This window comes from Agelaius phoeniceus, chromosome 24, assembly GCF_051311805.1.
Source record: "Agelaius phoeniceus isolate bAgePho1 chromosome 24, bAgePho1.hap1, whole genome shotgun sequence".
NCBI classification, from domain to species: Eukaryota; Metazoa; Chordata; class Aves; order Passeriformes; family Icteridae; genus Agelaius; species Agelaius phoeniceus.
In genome coordinates, this window is record NC_135288.1 from 4,684,294 (window position 1) to 4,701,283 (window position 16,990).

Consider the following 16,990-nt stretch of genomic DNA (forward strand, 5'->3'; position numbering starts at 1 on the left):
TATCTGGTTTGGGAAGAGATTTCCTAGAACTCCAGGAGTGAGCAGCTGTAAACAAACAAACAAACTGGGATGAGAGGTGAGGAGGGGACAGAGCTGGAGAAGAGCTGCAAGGGCCTGGACAGTGTTGCAGCCTTGTAAAGAGTTAAACTTAATCCAAGCCTAATTATCCCCATATGGCTGGGTCTGGCAGCAAAGGGAGAAGTTGGCCAGCACTGTGGCCTGAACAGTGGCTAAAATAAATAAAGGGGCCGTGGTGCAGCCAGGGGGAACATCCCAGGCAGGGTGAGATGGGAGTTCAAGCCACGAGGGAGTGGGTGGAAAAAGCTTCAGGAAAGGTGAGATAGGCAAAGGATGTGGGAGAAATGCCCAGCACTAAAAGCACTGTGGCCAAGCATCCCCCTTGGTGTTGTCACCAGCGCCCAGCATCCACCTCAGCCTGCTGAGGGCAATGGATCCCAGGGTGGCTCTGTCCTTTGGAGCCAGGGGACAAGTGAGTAACCCATGTGCTGAGCTGCAAGTTTGGTTTGGGGCATTTCATGGGGGGAGGTGGTACAAGATGCCAGTGCCTCCTGGGGCCCAGAGGTGGATGCTGCATCCTCGGGAAAGGGGAACCTCACTGGCTTCTGGTGCTCCCTGAGGGGAAGAGGGAGAACAGGGAGGCTGGGGGTTTTGAAGCATAAACCTTGGTGAGGCATTCCACCTACAAGAGCACTGTTCCATGATCAATGGGAAATCTATGACAGCACTTAAAATATTAAGGATGCACTAAATCAAGCAGGAATAATTTTGCAATACGTTGGCATCTGTTACCTTTGCAGCAGCGATTTATGATGGAATTTCTGGCAAAAGGTGCCTGGAAGCAACAAAACTCTGAGAAGCACCTGGTGCCTCTGGGAGGAGATGCTGTGATGAATTTAGAGGCTGGGATGGTCTTGGCCTGGCAGTTTTGCGTGGGGCAGGATGAAGGTGCCATCTTTTGTTGTCTTTGTGGGGTTTAAGCCCTATCTGGCGCTTTCTTGGATTAGCAGGAGGAAAATCCCCCTGAATATCGGTTTTCCCTATGCAGGCTGGGGGCCCCCGTGTGCCCACGGCTGCAGGGATACAACCGGAGCTCGGGGCGGCGCATTCCTGCCCCCTCAAAAGCCAGCCGGACGGCAGAGCCGCCAAACAGCCCCCTTCTTAATGCTGATTCTTTCCATCACAAGCACGTCTTGTCTCCGTGGCCGAATGTCTTCCATAGACGGTGGAAAGTGAAATTTGTGCAATGTCTGTAGGAGGCTGAAGAAAGGCCCTTTGTGCGCCCCCCGCGCGGGCGCTGGGCAGCCTCCAGCAGCACCCTCGGCCGCCCCGCGGCTCCCGCCGGCGGCGTCAATGCACCGCTTGTCCAGAGACCGGGACCCACTCTTAAAGCCAGAGCTGGTCTCCCTCCGTTAGTCCCACCGGTGGCCCCGTCGGGGCGGGCACGGCTGCGGGGGGACCCCGGCCGCAAGCCCAGGATGTTTCTGTACTGGAGGAAGCGGGGTGCCTACGAGCTGGAGGCTTTGCCGCCCGGCCTGGCGGGGCTGGAGTACGGGGCAGTGGAGCGCTTCTCCTGGAGCTCCAGCCTGGATGTCAGCGAGGAGCTCGGGGGTAGGTGGCTGGGGGGCTTTGGGCAACCGGCAGGCTGTGGCTGAGCGCGGCCGCCCAAAGCCTCCAGCCCTGGTAACGAGGGTGAGGGGTTGGGAGAAGCTGCTGGTGCCGCCGGGATGCCGTGGGAATGCTGCAGGTGCAGCTGGGGAGCGCTCAGCAAACCGGCCCGTGCCGCTCCCCCCGGCCCAGGCGGGCCTTTGAAGCAGCCGGCTGCCGCTGCCGTGCGCTCTGCAGCAAGGACGATCCGGTTTCAAAACTCGTTTGCCGTCACCGGGAGCGCCGGCTGTGATGGCATAGCCGGCAGCAGGAGAAGGAGGAGGTGACCGGGCGGGGAGGAGAGGAGCTGATGGGGACAGGATCTCTCCTGCAGCCCTCGAAGTGTCTGGTGGGGACCCGGACACGCTCCTGCCTCTGCCCCAAAGCGGGGCTCCCTGCTAGGAGCTCCCAGCCCGCGTGTGCCAGGCCCTGGTGCATGAGTGACCCGCGGGCAGAGTCGGCTTTTGGGAGCGGCCACGCGGCTCTGGCCGTGCTGCGGGGCTGATCCCTGGCACCGCCGGCCGCTTCGGCCAGCCTCTAGTTTTTGGTGAGTTTGGGAAACTTTCCCTTGGGTGCATGAAAGAATTTCTTATTTGTTTCCGTTATTATTCCCGATAGGTCAAGTGAAACGGCAGCGGCGGGGGGCGGGGGCCGGCCCAGCTCGGCGGGCGCTGCGGGGCGGCCGCGGGGACAGAGGCCTCATTGTGCTCCTGCCGCGGGGGCAGCGCCCGGCCCCGGCTCCCAACCCGGCTCCCAACCCGGCTCCCAGCCCGGCTCCTAACCCGGCTCCCAGCCCTACTCCCGGAGGGCGATGAGCTGAGCCCTGCCCGGCTGCTCCTGCATCCAGCAGCGTCCATGGTGCCACAGCAGCCTCGGGATCGCCTCCCAAATGGGAGCTTGAGCAACCAGCACCATTCCGAGTTGCTTCCCCCTCTTCAGGCAGAAGCAGCATTTTTTTCAGTGCTGCCTCAAAAAGCAGACTGTTTTATCCCGCAGACTGTTTCTAACCCCGGCCTTGGCCGCAGTCTCTCTTGGGTCGGCGTGGATGCTTGTTTTTGTTGGCAGGAAGGATGCGGGAGATGGAAGCGGTGCGGCGGGGAAGTCCCTGTGCCGCTGGGCTGGTGTAATAGCCGTGCCATTGTGGCAGAGCCGTGCCATTGTGGCAGAGCCGTGCCATCTGGCCTCTCCACATCCTCGGCAGCAGCTTCCCAACGGTGCATCCCTGCCTGCAGCGGGGCTGTCCAGCCAGAGGGTGTCTGTACTGCTCGTTTGCCGCTGCGAGCAGCCCGGAGTCTGTTATTTTTAAACGATTAGGTTCGACACATAACAAAAGCCTTCAAAATAGGATTTGTCCCTAAGGCCGATTTAACTGTCAAAGCTTAAAGTGGCTCCTAAGCTCCGTTGGGGGCTGACAGCGGCAGATTTAGTGCTGCTGCTGCAGCCCCACGCTGTGCCAGCCCAAGGGGAGCTGGGGCAGGTCCGTGTCCTCATCCTGTACCCTGGGGTGCTGAGCAGGAGGTGCTGGATTCTGTCACCGTGGCATTACTGGCTCTTGGGGCTTCATTCCCCTGGACGAGCTGTGGGGCGGGCTGAGCCCGACTGCTTTGCCGAGCTCTGAAACCCGGGATTCCTGGTGTGGGGGCCTCAGCACGGACCCGGAGGGGGCTCAGCACGGCTCCCAGGCACTGACCCTACTCTCTCCACAGCCGAGCCGTGCCCAGAAGAGGAGACAGTGCTGCACTGCCAGAATCCCGACTGCGCCGGAGAGAGGAGGGCGGCCAAGGTGGGTCCTGCGGGGTGGGGACAGCCGCTGCCCGGGTCTTGGGGGTGAGAAGGGGCAGCGGACAGCTCTGCCCGACCCGCCGCTCCCTGAAGGGCCCCTGCCCTGGTCGGCAGCCCCTGGCGTGCCGTGCCGGGCGCGCATTCCCTGCTGGTGTCCGGGTCCTGCTGGCATTTAACGGCACAGCGGCGGTTTACGCGTTTCCCCGAGCTGCCGTGATTCGGGCTAATCCGCTCCAGCCCGTCTGTTCCCCTGCTCGCTAACGTGAAGCCAGGGCAGATTTAAGGTCCTTTCTCTCCCTCCGGCCGTACAGAGCCGGGCCGGACCTACGCCCTGGTTCGCAGCGAGTGCCCGGGTGCTGCAGCGCGGGGCCGCGGGCGGTGTCTCCAGCGCAGCAGGCAGGACAGCACCGGGGGTGTGCCGGTGCTGTGTTTGCACGCCGGGCTGGCAGGCCCGGTGCTGCTGGGGCACACGTGGCACTGGGCTGCAGCTGCCCAGGAGCGCAGCTGGGGCTGCCGGGAGCGACTGAGGCCACCCCGCCGCTGTCACCCGACCCCTGATGGTGCCTGGCAGGTAGCGGGGGGTGGGCAGGGGGAACGGGTCGGGCTGGGGGCTCATCCTGCCGTGTCACGGTGCAGGATCCTGATCCCCCTCGCTTTGTGAGGCACCTGCTGAGGGACGTCTGCTGGGGCTCGGATCAGGAGCTGATCCCGGAGTGGGCAGAGGAGTTTGGCCATCCCGCCTGGCCCCTCCTGTGGGGCTGAGTCCAGGGATGAGCTGCTGGCACAGGGGGATGAGGAGCCCCGCATCCCTCTGGGGCGGCTGCCAGGCGTCCCAGGGGATCTCACTGAATGGGTGCCAGCTGCGGGCACTGCCTGCAGCCTGCGGCCATACTCCCACATGCAGGTGTCTGTGATGCTGTTCACAGGGGTCTTAGGATGAGGGAAGAGATGAGGATCTGACTCCATGTTTCAGAAGGCTTGATTTATTATTTTATAATATATATTATATTAAAACTATACTAAAAGAATAGAAGAAAGGATTTCATCAGAAGGCTAGCTAAGAATAGAAAAAGAAGGAATGAATAACAAAGGCTTGTGTCTCGGACAGAGAGCCCGAGCTAGCTGACTGTGATTGGCCATTAATTAGAAACAACTACATGAGACTAATCACAGATCTACTTGTTGCATTCCACAGCGGCAGATAACCATTGTTTACATTTTGTTCTTGAGGCCTCTCAGCTTCTCAGGAGGAAAAAATCTTAAGGAAAGGATTTTTTCATACTATGTGTCTGTGACAGGTGTCACGATGGCCACGATGTGGGACACATGGTGGCAGCGGAGGAGGGCTGAGGGTACAGGGTGTGCTGAGGCTGTGTCGAGACCTGCGATAGGACACTGGTGGATGGCAGGGGGTGCTGCAGAGGGACCAGCGGCCCCTCGGAGGGAGCGCGGGTGGTGGGAGCGCGTCAGCGCTGACCTCAGCAGCGCCGGGAGGAAGGAGGGCAGGAAGTGGGGGCGGCTGGAGCTGCACAGGCGCTTCCTCTCCGCAGCAGCAGCGCGGAGTTCTACAGGCAAGCCCGGGCAGGGCCGCCTCCTCCCAGCACCCTCGCACCCCTCCGTGGGCAGGGTGGAGGTGGGGGTCCCACACAGGGATGGGGATGTGTCAGCGGTGCAGTAGGAATTGCTGGCAGTGGCCGGCAGCACCACAATCCCCAGGAGCGGGGCCAGTAGTAGCCCCAGTGAGAAGGGCACTGGCCAGAGAACACAGGCTGTGCACTGTGCTGGGGGCCTGGCCGGGGGTTTAAAAATAACCCGCTGTGAATGCCTGGAGGGGCTGGGGCCGCGGCCGTGGCCGCACACAATCGGAGGAAACCCGCCGGCTTCGAGCATTGTTTGCCTGCAGACGCTCGCTTCCTCCGTCCTGCCACGGGGACACGGCTCTCGTCAGCACAAAGGGGCTGGGGGGTGCCAGGGCGGCCTCCCGGGTCTCTGCTGAGGTGCTGGTGCCGCGGTGCAGGTGATTGTCCCGCAGCTCCCTGTCCAAGCCTCGGCATGTGCAGGTGTCCCAGGGTCTCTGCTCATTGCGGTGGAGCAGGGAGGGGCTCTGTGGGACAGAACCCCCCGTGTCATCACCCCCTTACAGCACCCACTGCCACACGGCCATGTCCTGGTCATGCTGCTTTCCCCGTGCCCGCTCTGGCTTCAGCATTCCCTGTGAACAATGTGCCAGCTGCAGTTGGGGCTGGCGGAGGGGACCCTGCTGCCCGTGGTGCTGCCCATCCCTCCTGTGAACGCGCCACAGCTGCGGCCCCGGGCAGGCCCTGCCTGACGGGCTGGTGTCCCCGCAGGAATGCCACCACGCCGAGTGCCGGCAGCTGAGCCGCAGCGGCCCCCTCAGCCTGTGTGAGCTCTGCGATGGCCGCCTCCATGGCGCCATGCACTTCGATGGCCACATCCGCTTCGACCTGTCCCCGCAAGGTGAGCCCGAGCCAGCTGTGGCACCGCTGCCCCCGCGGCTCTGCGGCGGAGCAGGGATGGGACGGGACTGATGGAGTGCATTTGGGGCTGGTGCAGCTCGGGGATGGGAGTGGGATGCAGCGGGAGGCAGCACGGGGCTGGGCGAGCTGTCACAGCCCAGCTCGATGCCCCTTTGCAGGCTCCATCCTGGCCCGCAACATGTCCACACGTTCGTGCCCCCCGCGCACCAGCCCTCCCTCTGATGTGGAGGAGGAGGAGGAGGGTCCGGCAGAGAGCAGAGGGTGAGCCCCTAGCCCTGCACAGCCCGTGTGCCGCCCCAGCCCGCGGCATCCCTGTCACCCTGCCCTCCCTGTGCCCGCAGGGAGCGCAAGAGCTCAGCGCTGAAGCTGCCCAAGAAGAAGGCTTGGCGCAGGCACACGGACGTAAGGCACCGGCTCCTCTCCCTGGGGCACTCGGCAGGGCAGCAGGATGGCCCTGGTGGGAGGGAGGGAGGGACCCCTGGGCAAGCAGCTGCCCCCTGCCCCCAGGACCCCAGCAAGGAGTGCTTCACCTTGAAGTTTGACCTCAGCATCGACATCGAGGCAGAGATCGTGCCAGCTGTGAAAAAGAAGTCGCTGGGGTGAGTCTGCTGGGGACAGGACAAGGGACAATGTGGGGAGAGATGCAAAGACAAATGTAGGGCTCGTATCCTGCAGGGAAGTGCTGCTGCCAGTCTTTGAGAGGAAGGCAATTGAGCTGGGCAAGGTGGACATCTACCTGGACCAGTCGCACACGCCGCTGTCACTGCAGTTTGAGGCGTTTCGCTTCGGGGGACACTACCTGAGGGTGAAAGGTGCTGAGGGGGCCCCGAGGGAGGCCTGGCTGCTCCAGAGTTCCCAGGGGACACTGACAACCTGATGCTCCCACAGCCAAGCCTGGGGATGAGCTGAAGGTGGAGCAGGCAGTGCGAGATGCCAGGTCAGCCAGCCTGCCCATCCTGCACCCTGCCAGCAGTGCTGCATTCCTTGGGCCAGTGCTGGAGCCGCTGCCAGGACGCCGGGAGGGCGCTGAGAGCCTGGTGAGTGCCAGTGCTAGCTCTGGGGAGGGAGGAATTGGGGATGGGATGACAGAATGTGTGATCCCCCATAGCCATTCTTTCTGGTAAAGATGGTCCATGTATAGTGTGGGTTGAAGATCCCCCTGGAGTCCCCAAGACCCACTTTTTCTCCTGGCTGTTCCATGCTGGCTGTGCTGTGCTGTTCTGGCTCCACCATGGCAGTCTAGCAGCTCAAGCAGCAGCACCAGCCCTTTGGCTGTGCCAGGTACAGGCTGGCACCAAAGCAAAGGCAAACAGGAGCCCTGGGGGCCCCAGTGTTTGCTGCTGCTCGGTGCCACCCAGCCCTGGGACTCACCCTGGCCCCAGGACTCGCCCTGGCCACCGGCCCTCCTCTCTGCTGCTGGCAGCTGCTGAGCACAGCAGCTCTGTCCTGCCCCGTGGACCCTGGCCCCAGATAAGGCGTGGACTGGGTGCTGCTCCCATGGGAGCAGGGTGCCAGGCCTGAAGGGAGAAACTCTGCAGGGTCCCGCCAGGGGGACACGGTGCTCGGTGCTGTGCCAGCAGGCCCTGAGGGCGGCAACCTGGCTGCCTGGCCGGGGCTAGTGGCCACCCGTGTCCAGCACTATGACGCCTGGCTGCAGGACCGGCAAGGCTCTAGCAGGGCCAGGGGGCGAGAGGGCAACCAGGCACCTCTATGGAGGTCTCGGTCCCGACTCCCTTCCTGGGGACAGGCGGGTCCCAAGTGGCCCCGAGGCGATGGGGCTGGTGACAGCCGGGGCGTCTGGAGAAGCGGCAGCGCAGTGAGTAATGGCAAAGGTGCCCGGAGCAGCTCTTGCCGCCTGGCTCTGCGGACGTGGCGGGGTGTGGGGCCGTGCTGGCGGCGGTGGCAGCAGCATGCCGCTTCCCAGGGCTTGGTGGCCGGCAGGGAGCCCCGACCCTGCCCCGGTGAGGAGATGGCAGCGGCCGCATCCCAGCACAGCCCAGGGACACGCAGGGAGCAGCCGCTGCAGCGCTGCCCGGGGCGGCGGGAGCCGCTTGGCCGTGACCCAGCTCCTGCGGCCAGCCGGGGGGCTTTGATCTCCGCCGGTGAATTGTTCAGCTCTGGTAGCTTATCTGCCGAGGAGGGAAATTAGGTTTTCGGCGCTGGCCCCACCTCCTTTTGTTTCGGAGGAGCTCGGCCACAGCCTGCCCGGCCCCGGCTCTGCGGTCCGAGCCGGGAGTGCGGCTGGACGGACGGCCCGGCCGGGGGCTGCGACCCTCGGGATGCCCTGAGCCCCCCCCGCTGCTGGGCCCGCTTGTCCATGGCCGGCCGGGCTTGGCCAGGCAGCACCCGGGGTCCTCCATCCCCGGGGCCCTGCACCCCCGGGATGCAGGTAGGCAGGTCAGTGCGGGCAGGGGAGCTTGGCCGGGGGACCCCACTGCCCGGGGTGTCCGTCTGTCCCACGGTGCTCAGGTCAGCCAGGCCGCTGTCCCCATCCTGGCCGCAGGGCTGGGTACTGACCCTGGGGACACTGGCTGTCCTCACTGCAGGCTCCAGGACGGCGAAGGAAGAACATAACAGAGTTCCTGGGGGACAGCAGCATCCCCAGCCCCGAGCCAGCCCTGCACAGCAGCAGCTCTCTGCCCACCAATGGCACTGACACCTGGAAGAACCGCGCTGCCAGCCGCTTCAGTGGCTTCTTTGGCTCCGGGACTAGCACGGGCTCCTTCGGGCGGGTAGGTGGGATGCAGGCATGGGGAGGGGTGTGGGGACTGCCTGTGGCTATGCTGGGCACCTGGGATGGGTCCCCCTGTGGCTCAAGACCCTCGTTCCACAGGCAGGCTGAGGTGGTCCGTGGGACATGCCCAGTGGCCCCCGCCCAGCTTTGTCCCCTGCTTTTGTCCAGGAGACTGAGAAGCTGGAGCAGCTGGTGAACAGGCTGCACGCCTACAGCACCTTCGGGCTGCCCAAGCTGCCGCCCCAGCTCCGCTTTGACCGCGACTCCTGGGAGGAGGATGGGGACGAGGCTGGGCTGACTCTGGAGGACAGCTGGCAGCAGATCATCCAGGGCACAGAGGTAGGGACAGTGCCTGGGGAGCCTCAGGGGCTGTGCCCAGGCCCTGGCACAGCGCTGACGCTCAGCCTGGCAGGTCCTGTCGCGCCGGCAGTGCCACCAGCAGGAAGCCATCTGGGAGCTGCTGCACACAGAGGCCACCTACATCCGGAACCTCAAAGTCATCACTGATGTGAGAGTTGGCAGCTACTGCACTGTGCTGGGGCTGGGGGCTGTGGCTGGGGGCTGTGGCTGCAGCTCACTGCCTCTCCATTCCCTCCCCACAGCTCTTTCTCTCCTGCCTGGTGAACCTGCAGGAGTCAGGGCTGCTCTGTGAGGTGAGTGGAGGGGGCTGCAGGGGACAGGGTGTTCAGGGATGGGTCCTCAGCCTCGCCATGCTGCAGGGTCGAGGTGCCATTCCCCAGCGCTGCCCACCTCACCCCCACAGGTGGATGCCGAGCGGCTCTTCAGCAACATCGGGGAGATCATCCGGCTGCACTGCAAGCTGTGGCGCAGCGTCATGGCCTCAGTGCTGGCCAAGGCACGGCGGACTGGGGCACTGCTGGACCCCATTGACTTCCTCGATGGCTTCAAGATGGTGAGTGGGGATGCCATGCCACAGCAGGCAGCCACGCCATGCCGTGTGCTGCATGGTGACTGCCTCGTGTCCCCCAGTTCGGGTCCCTCTTCAAGCCCTATGTGCGGTATTGCATGGAGGAGGAGGGCTGCATGGAGTACATGCGGACCCTGCTGCGGGACAGCGAGCTCTTCCGCACCTATGTGACGGTAAGGGGAGGCTGGGGCTGGGGCTGGGGCAGGGCTGGGGCTGGTGCTAATGCCTGGCTGCCACAGTGGGCTGAGAAGCAGGAGCAGTGCAGCCGCCTGAAGCTGAGCGACATGCTGGTGAAACCTCACCAGCGCCTCACCAAGTACCCGCTGCTCCTCAAGTCTATCCTGAAGAAGACGGATGACCCACGCGCCCGTGATGCCATCACCACTATGGTAAGGGATCAGAGGTGAGGGGCAGCAGGGTTGGTGGCCCCTCAAACCCACCACCTCTCCTGGCACAGATCAGCTCCGTGGAACGCTTCATCAACGACGTCAACTCGCGGATGCGCCAGCGGCAGGAGCGGCAGCGCCTGGATGCCATCCTCAGCCGGATTGATGCCTATGAGGTGGTGGAGGGCAGCACAGACGAGGTGGACAAGGTAGGCTGGACATGGTGGGGCTGCCATCTCATGCCATGCCACTCAATGCCACCCTCTGCCACACTGCTGTGCCACCCTGTGTCACTTCATGCTATGCCACCCATGTCATGTTACCCCATGCACCCCATGCCGACTCTGGGGGTTTCTGGCAGCTGCTTAAGGAGTTCCTGAGGCTGGACCTGACAGCCCCCATCCCCGGCACCTCCCCGGAGGACACCCGGCAGCTCCTCCTCGAGGGCAGCCTGAGGATGCGGGAAGGTAAAGACAGCAAGGTGAGGACTGCAGGGGACAGGGAGGGCTCAGCTCCGGCCCCTGCCCACCCATCCTCACTCACTGCACTGACTGGTGCCCATGGCTCCACTCTCATCCTCAGATGGACGTCTACTGCTTCCTCTTCACTGACCTCTTCCTCATCACCAAGCCCTTCAAGAAGGCTGAGCGCACCAAGGTGATCCGGCAGCCCTTGCTGGTGGACAGAGTTGTTTGCCGGGAGCTCAGAGACCCAGGTGAGAGCACTGGGCATAAGGGGGACTACAGGGAGGTCCCTGGACACTGCTGACAGCCCCTGCCCACAGGCTCCTTCCTCCTCATCTACCTGAACGAGCTGGGCAGTGCCGTGGCCGCCTACACCTTCCAGAGCAGTGGGCAGCTGTGCCGCAGCTGGGTCGAGGCAGTGCGCAATGCCCAGGTGAGGGCACACGGGTGGGTGGGGGACACGTAGATTCCCTGTGCACACCCCATTCCTCACTGACAAACCCCCATCCCAGAACCTGCTGCAGAGGCTGCGGCAGCGCCGGCGCATGGAGGAGCAGGAGGAGGAGGACGAGGAGGATGAGGAGGATGATGGTGAGAGTGGTACTTCAGCTGCCAGTTCACCTACCATCCTACACCACAGCAGCACCAGCCCGGACTCACAGCAGTGGTAGGGAGCAGGAGGGGGGACCTGCACACCCCCAGCCTGGCACAGGCCCCTCCTCACCTTCTTGCCTCCACAGCCCATCCGACGGCTCCACCGAGACGCTTGCCATGGTGGCAGCAGAGGGTGGCGACGAGCTCTCCTCCCCAGACTGGGACGCAGGACCCTTCAGCTCAACCTCGGATGGCTCCTCTGTTAGCACCAGCACCTCCATCGGCACTGGCACCTCTGTGGAGACCCCCACCTCCACCGATACCCCCACGCAGGAGCTGCCTGCAGGTGCCCTGCCTGTTCCCCTGCCCCACGGCGTGGCCTCCCCAGGCAGCGGCTGCCGCTCGTCCTCCATCGACAGCGCCTATGGCACGCTCTCACCTGCCTCCCTGCGGGACTTTGGCCAGCAGCCCGAGGGGACGGCCGAGGAGGGGCAGGAGCCCTCCCTGGCCCCTCCTGCCCCACGGCCGGGCTCGCCCCGGCTGCGCCGCCGGACGCCCGTGCAGCTCCTGCCTTGCCCGGCCAGGGTGCTCAAGTCCAAGTCGGAGGCCAGCTTGCCCCAGCTCCTGTCCCCCACTTCCCCAGGCCCCCTGAGCCAAAGCCGCAGCCTCTCTGACATCTGTGCTGGTTCCCCCCGGACTAGCCAAGAGCCTGCACCTCAGGCTGCCCCCGGCAGCAGCGGCAGCTCCACATCAGAGCTCTCAGAGCCAGAGGAGCCAGCGGAGAGCCCAGCATCCCTCCCAGGGGGGCTCAGGCGCGACCCCCAGCCCCCTGCCCGCCGGACCCTCTCGGACCCGCAGGCGGCGCAGCACCGCAAGCTGACTCTGGCGCAGCTGTACCGGATCCGGACCACGCTGCTGCTCAACTCCACGCTGACGGCCTCGTAAGCACAGGCTGCCTGTTCTGGGGGTGCCCCAGCCCTTCCAGGGGCTTCCCAGGGACCGAGTCCCAGTGCTGAAAGCCTCTCTCCCCACTCTGTGTCTTGCAGGGAGGTCTGAGAGCCGCTGGCATGGAAAAGGACAGATGCACGGATGTACCAAGGAGCTTCTCCTGCTTCTAACCGTAGCGTAAAGCCGGGGCCGGGCAGAGCAGGCACTGGGAGGCCACGCTGGTGGGGACATGGATGGGGATGCAGACCAGTCCCCTTGGCGAGGACATGTCCTGGGCACGGTGGTGCAGGGCTGGACATGGCACGTGGCTTGTGCTGAACCCCTTGTCCACAGACATGAGAGTTGTCGGGCAGGGGGCCCTGGGGCTGTGGGTGGCTGTGGGAGACTGTGGGTCAGCTCTTGCAGGCGAGGAAGGGATGACGACGTCGGCAGCGGTGAGTGGGGAAGGTGCTGAGAGGGACGTGGTGCCGGTGGCACGGTGCTGTGGACAGTGCAGGGAGGAGGCTGGGGCTGGTGGCAGGAGAGGATGGTGCAGGGCTGGGGCAGCTTTGCCCTGTGGGCTGGCAGTGGATGGCAGCACCTGGGACTGGAGTGTGGGAGACACGGTGGGACACGCGCGGTGGCCGGAGCCCCGGCTGCCCCCCCATGCTAAGCTGCACTCCACGTCCCAGCTGAGCAATAAAACCAGCTGGTGCACGCTCACGTCTGCCTCTCCTTTCCTTTGGCTTCAGCAGCACCCAAGGCTGGGCATCACCTGGGTGGGTGCAGCGTGGCTGAGAGAGCCCCCTCCGGGAGAGACAAAAAGGGAATGGGACCAGTTCCAGCCTCCCGTTCTGGAGCTCGGGGTGGGGATGGAGCCCTGGGACGGGGATGCACTGCTCCCCACGTAGCCTGCGCGCCCTGCCACCCCCGCCACCCCCGCTAACGGGTGAGGGAGGGCGGCGGCCGGGTCTGCAGCGAGGCACTGCAGGTCCCTCCCGCGCCCAGCGCTCCCGTCATGTGGTTTCATACCCCCTGGACTCATTTCCAAAAAAGCATTTCCTCCTGCTGCGGTTGGGTGTAAAAGCCTGTCTGGGGAGGGCTGGCGCTCACTCACCACGCGTCGCGTGCTGCTGACGGCAGCCGTGGGGTGCCGGGGCACCCTGCCCGGGCACTGAGCTGCCCCGACACCCCCCTGCACCTGCGGCCCGCTCCCCTCAGCGCCCCGGCATGACCCAGCCGCATCGGCCACAAGGATGAAGTGTTGCTGCCCTGGGGTGGCTTGGGTGAGTGCGGTGGCCTGGGGGGTCCCACGGAGCGCTGGCACCAATTGTGGGGTGTCCCACGGCTGTGGCCGTAACGGGTCTGGAGGAGGGAGGGAGGAAGATGGATTCACTCCAGTGCCAAGCTCGCCAAAACCGCTTAGACCGCTGGCTAACAGCCGGGGCTGGGCTCTGCTGCACCAAAACATTCGCGGTGTGGCGTGACCGCGGCGGGGGCCACCGGCCGTGAAGATCCCGGCCGCAGAGCGGATGCGGCCGTGGGAAGGGTGGGGTCAGTCCTGGGGCTGCAGGCAGGGCAGTGCCTGGGGAGTGGCTGTGCCCACAGAGCGCGGGCAGCTGCCCTCGGGGCTCGGGTGCCAACCCCGGCACCGACAGCGGCGGCTGCGTTACGGGGGGCAGAGGCGGTGGCACGGCCCCGGCGGCGGTGGCGCTCCGCAGCGCGGAGCCAGCCCCGTGCCCACCGGGCACCTTCTCCCCGCGCTGGGCACAGGCAGTGCCCGTCTGCGGGCGGGGTGCGCGGGCAGGGCCCCGCTGGGGACGGTCGTGCCTCAGCGGTGACTCAGATGTGCCGCTGCCAGCCGGGACTGAGGCACCCGCCCGGATCTGCCGGCAGCGCTCTGCGAGCGGGGCGGCCCAGCGCGGTTTCCAGTCTGCCGGTGGCGGCGGGTTTAGTAGAAAATGATTCAACTGCCGTAATCGGGGCCATCACGGCTGGGAAATCCAGCCCCCAGCGAGGAATCCCCTGGCTCCCTGCCCACACTGTCAGTGCCACGGCCCTCTCAGCCCCCGGCCCGGCCTGTGGAAGGGGTGTCAGCGTGGGCACCGCTGGCTGCACCCACCGGGGCTTCCAGGGGAGCAGGGCTGCCCTGCGGACAGCACCTGGCACCCCGCGGGGGAGCAGTGACCTACTTTGGGACGCGCGTAACGGGGAGCGATAGCATCGGGGAGAGCTGAGCCAGGCACGGCTTCCTTTCGGGGAGGAAATCACCTCCTCTGTGAGGGAGATAAACCCCAGGAAAGTCAAAGCTGGCAGCGTTAACCCCTACGCGCCCGGCTACCGACGCCTCCCTAAGCCAGCGATCTCTGGCACCACCAGCAGTCCGTGTGCCTGACTTACTGGTCCCCATCCCTGGGGACATGGCAGGGTCCTGCTGGCACAGGCTATCGAGCATCTCGGTGCCGCTCCCCAGCCAGCATGGAAGCACCATTTGCAGAGCACACGGGGGCACCTTGGCAGCCCCATGGGCACAGGCTGTGGCACAGTGGCCCCCACAGTGCCAGCAGGAAGTTGCTTGCTCGTGTACTGCGGAGAAAGCAGAGCACAGGGGCTGCCGCGGGGCATTCCCAGCCCTGGGGCAGCACACCCACGCGGCTTTGGGGCGGAGGGCCGCGGCTTCAGCCGCTCAGCTTTGCGCAGGCACCGCTGTCCACACAGCTGCAGGTACGGCTCTGGCTCTGCTAGCCCAGCATGAGCAGGTGTGAGAGCTGTCCCCACGGGTGCGAGGCTGCTGGAGCAACCGGTCTGCCTGCAGCCCTGCTCTCTCCCTGCTTGCAGGTGACCTTGGCAGCGCTGTGGCTGGCAGCCAGCGAATCGCAGCCCCCAGGGTGGCGGGACCGCGACGTGCTGCAAAGGCAGCGGGTCCTGGTGCAGCCACTCCTCCGCCTGAGGAGACACACGGACAGACGCCAGTGCCCTGACGGCACGCACTGGGTGGAGACTGTTCGTCAGTGCTGCCCTCAGTGTCCCGCAGGTGAGCGCTGCCCCGTCCGTGCGGCATGGCACAGCACACCGTGGCACAGCAGGTGCCTTGCTCCAGGCGGCCGTGCTCCCTGTCACCCCACTGTCCCTGCAGGGACATTCCTGAAAGACGCCTGCGTGTGCGACCCCTGTCCTGCCGGCACCTTCCGCACCCAGCCCAACACCTTCAGCGAGTGCCAGGCCTGCTACGAGTGTGACCAACACGGTGAGCTGGCACCACACCACACCGTGCCGTGCTATGCAGTGCCGTGCTCAGCTGCTCACTGCCTGCTTTCTGCAGCTTTCCAGAGTGTGCTGAGCAACTGCTCGGCCACCAGCAACATCGCCTGTGGCTGTGAGCCCGGCCGATTCCGTGTCTGCCTTGACCCGCCGTGCACCGAATTCTCTTGCCAGAAGTGCCAGACCTGCACCGGACGCCTCATCCAGCGACCCTGTGAGTGCTGCCAGCTGCCCCATGGCACAACCTGCCAGCTGTGCCACCTCTGGCTGTGCCACCCTGCCTCATTCCCACCCTCTCCCCAGGCTCAGAGGTGCAGGATGCCCTTTGTGACAGCAGCTGCAAGCCTGACTTCTACAGAGAGGGTGATGAATGCCGGCCGTGTCACATGTAAGCATTGACCCTCCAGCCAGGGATGCATGTGGGGCCCGTGGCATGGCACAGCACGGCACCCATGGGTCCCATCTCCTTGCAGGCGCACCGTGGACACGTGTGGCAAAGAATGCCAGCAAGCATGCGGCAGCAACAACAAAGGTATGGGGACAATGGGGCCAGGGTTGGTGGTGTGCAGTCGCTGTGCTGGCCAGCTGATGGCAATGCTCCTGCTCCTCCTTTCAGGCTCAGGTCTGGAGTACATCCTGCTGGGACTCACCGGGCCTCTCTTCCTGGGTGCCCTGGCCATCTACCACAAGAGGAAGAGGCTCCGGCATGGGGGTGGTCCCCACCCCATGGCACAGGCTGCCACCTCAATGCCAGGGGCTGCAACCACACCATTGTGCCAGGTCAGTGCCTGGAGGTGGCACAACCCGTGCTGGACCCAGCCATACTTCCCCCAGGAGACAGAGCGTGGCACTGGCACAGCAAAGAAGAGCTTCAAACAGGAGGCCTTGCTGCGTGAGCCACCCAGCGAGGAAGGAAAGCCCTCTGCCCCCCCGGAGCCCCGTGGTGCCTTGCTGCAGGGCAGCCAGCTCTACGCCGTCATCGATGTGGTGCCAGTGCGGCGCTGGAAGGAGTTCATGAGGATGCTGGAGCTGCGGGAGGCAGAGATTGAGCTGGTAGAGCTGGAGGTGGTCCACATCCGTGACCAGCAGTACGAGATGCTGAAGCGCTGGTGCCAGCAGACCAGTGCCACGCTGGACCACGTCTTTGCTGCCCTGGAGCGCATGGAGCTGGCTGGCTGTGCTGAGGCACTGCGCCAGAGTCTGCCCGCGGGACCCTGACCCCAGCGTCAGCACCGTGGCACAGGGAGGTCCCGACACCTCCACATCTCACTGGGCACCCAGCCATACCCCTAAGTATTGTTACTTATGCCGAGTAGACATTTTATGTCAGTTTTATGTCCCCTTCCCACCTGCCTGTTCCCTCTATTTATGTCCTCCTGCCCCCAGGGCCGGGGAGGACCCCATGCCCCAGCACGTCGGCTGCCCAGCCCCTCGCGGGACGAGCGGGCACCGAGCCCACCCGAACCCATGGGATAGTTCTCAAGGCTGCCCCTGCCGGGCGCTCCTTCCCCCTCCCCAATAAAGTGGTGTGTTCTCCATCCGCCAGCCCCCGCCCTTCTTCACGAGGCTGTGTCAGCCGGGCACCAGGGCACTGCTGGCCCCAGGACCGCCACTGGTGATGTGGCAACCACAGGCGACAGAGAATGTGGGTGCTGGCAGAGATGCAGGCAGTGTGGGTGTCGGGGTGCTTGTGGCGATGTTGGTGAGGGGGCACCGCTGTCAGCGAGCATGGCGTGGGTGGGGGGTGGTGT

General features: G+C 64.7%; 2 protein-coding genes across 7 annotated transcripts; both read left to right on the top strand.

Moving 5' to 3' along the window:
- The first annotated feature begins 1,388 nt into the window (after positions 1-1,388).
- On the top strand, positions 1,389-12,701 carry PLEKHG5 (pleckstrin homology and RhoGEF domain containing G5). Of its 4 annotated transcripts, none has more exons than XM_077190231.1 (22): positions 1,389-1,629; positions 3,372-3,448; positions 5,796-5,925; positions 6,104-6,206; positions 6,287-6,347; positions 6,453-6,544; positions 6,621-6,757; positions 6,834-6,982; positions 8,492-8,677; positions 8,848-9,018; positions 9,092-9,187; positions 9,282-9,332; positions 9,443-9,592; positions 9,670-9,780; positions 9,847-9,996; positions 10,065-10,202; positions 10,355-10,474; positions 10,576-10,708; positions 10,778-10,890; positions 10,970-11,124; positions 11,198-11,992; positions 12,098-12,701. In XM_077190231.1, exons 1-22 carry the CDS (start codon positions 1,497-1,499, stop codon positions 12,105-12,107), a joined length of 3,261 nt encoding a protein of 1,086 aa, XP_077046346.1. In that variant the 5' UTR covers positions 1,389-1,496; the 3' UTR covers positions 12,108-12,701. The 4 variants fall into 4 exon arrangements, with proteins under 4 accessions (XP_077046346.1, XP_077046349.1, XP_077046347.1 ...); XM_077190234.1 differs by lacking the exon at positions 1,389-1,629 and adding an exon at positions 2,168-2,212; XM_077190232.1 differs by lacking the exon at positions 1,389-1,629 and adding an exon at positions 2,413-3,142.
- A 166-nt stretch (positions 12,702-12,867) lies between these two features.
- TNFRSF25 (TNF receptor superfamily member 25) lies at positions 12,868-16,777 on the top strand. Of its 3 annotated transcripts, XM_054647969.2 has the most exons (7): positions 12,873-13,264; positions 14,817-15,012; positions 15,115-15,225; positions 15,301-15,453; positions 15,543-15,627; positions 15,713-15,771; positions 15,856-16,777. In XM_054647969.2, the coding sequence occupies exons 1-7, from the start codon at positions 13,235-13,237 to the stop codon at positions 16,455-16,457; spliced, it is 1,236 nt and encodes a 411-aa protein (XP_054503944.2). In that variant the 5' UTR covers positions 12,873-13,234; the 3' UTR covers positions 16,458-16,777. The 3 variants fall into 3 exon arrangements, with proteins under 3 accessions (XP_077046357.1, XP_054503944.2, XP_077046358.1); XM_077190242.1 differs by having other exon boundaries at positions 12,868-13,264; positions 14,817-15,225; XM_077190243.1 differs by lacking the exon at positions 12,873-13,264 and having other exon boundaries at positions 13,304-15,012.
- The last annotated feature ends 213 nt before the right edge of the window (positions 16,778-16,990 follow it).

What these genes read in the sequence shown, in the direction of transcription:
- PLEKHG5 (XM_077190231.1), top strand. Translation starts at nt 1,497, where the DNA reads ATGTTTCTGTACTGGAGGAAGCGGGGTGCCTACGAGCTGGAGGCTTTG. An exon ending in CTTCGACCTGTCCCCGCAAG is followed by an intron (nt 5,926 to 6,103) that starts GTGAGCCCGAGC and finishes GCCCCTTTGCAG; the next exon opens with GCTCCATCCTGGCCCGCAAC. An exon ending in AGGCAGTGCGCAATGCCCAG is followed by an intron (nt 10,891 to 10,969) that starts GTGAGGGCACAC and finishes CCCCCATCCCAG; the next exon opens with AACCTGCTGCAGAGGCTGCG.
- TNFRSF25 (XM_077190242.1), top strand. Translation starts at nt 13,235, where the DNA reads ATGAAGTGTTGCTGCCCTGGGGTGGCTTGG. An exon ending in CTACGAGTGTGACCAACACG is followed by an intron (nt 15,226 to 15,300) that starts GTGAGCTGGCAC and finishes TGCTTTCTGCAG; the next exon opens with CTTTCCAGAGTGTGCTGAGC. An exon ending in ACGCCTCATCCAGCGACCCT is followed by an intron (nt 15,454 to 15,542) that starts GTGAGTGCTGCC and finishes CCCTCTCCCCAG; the next exon opens with GCTCAGAGGTGCAGGATGCC.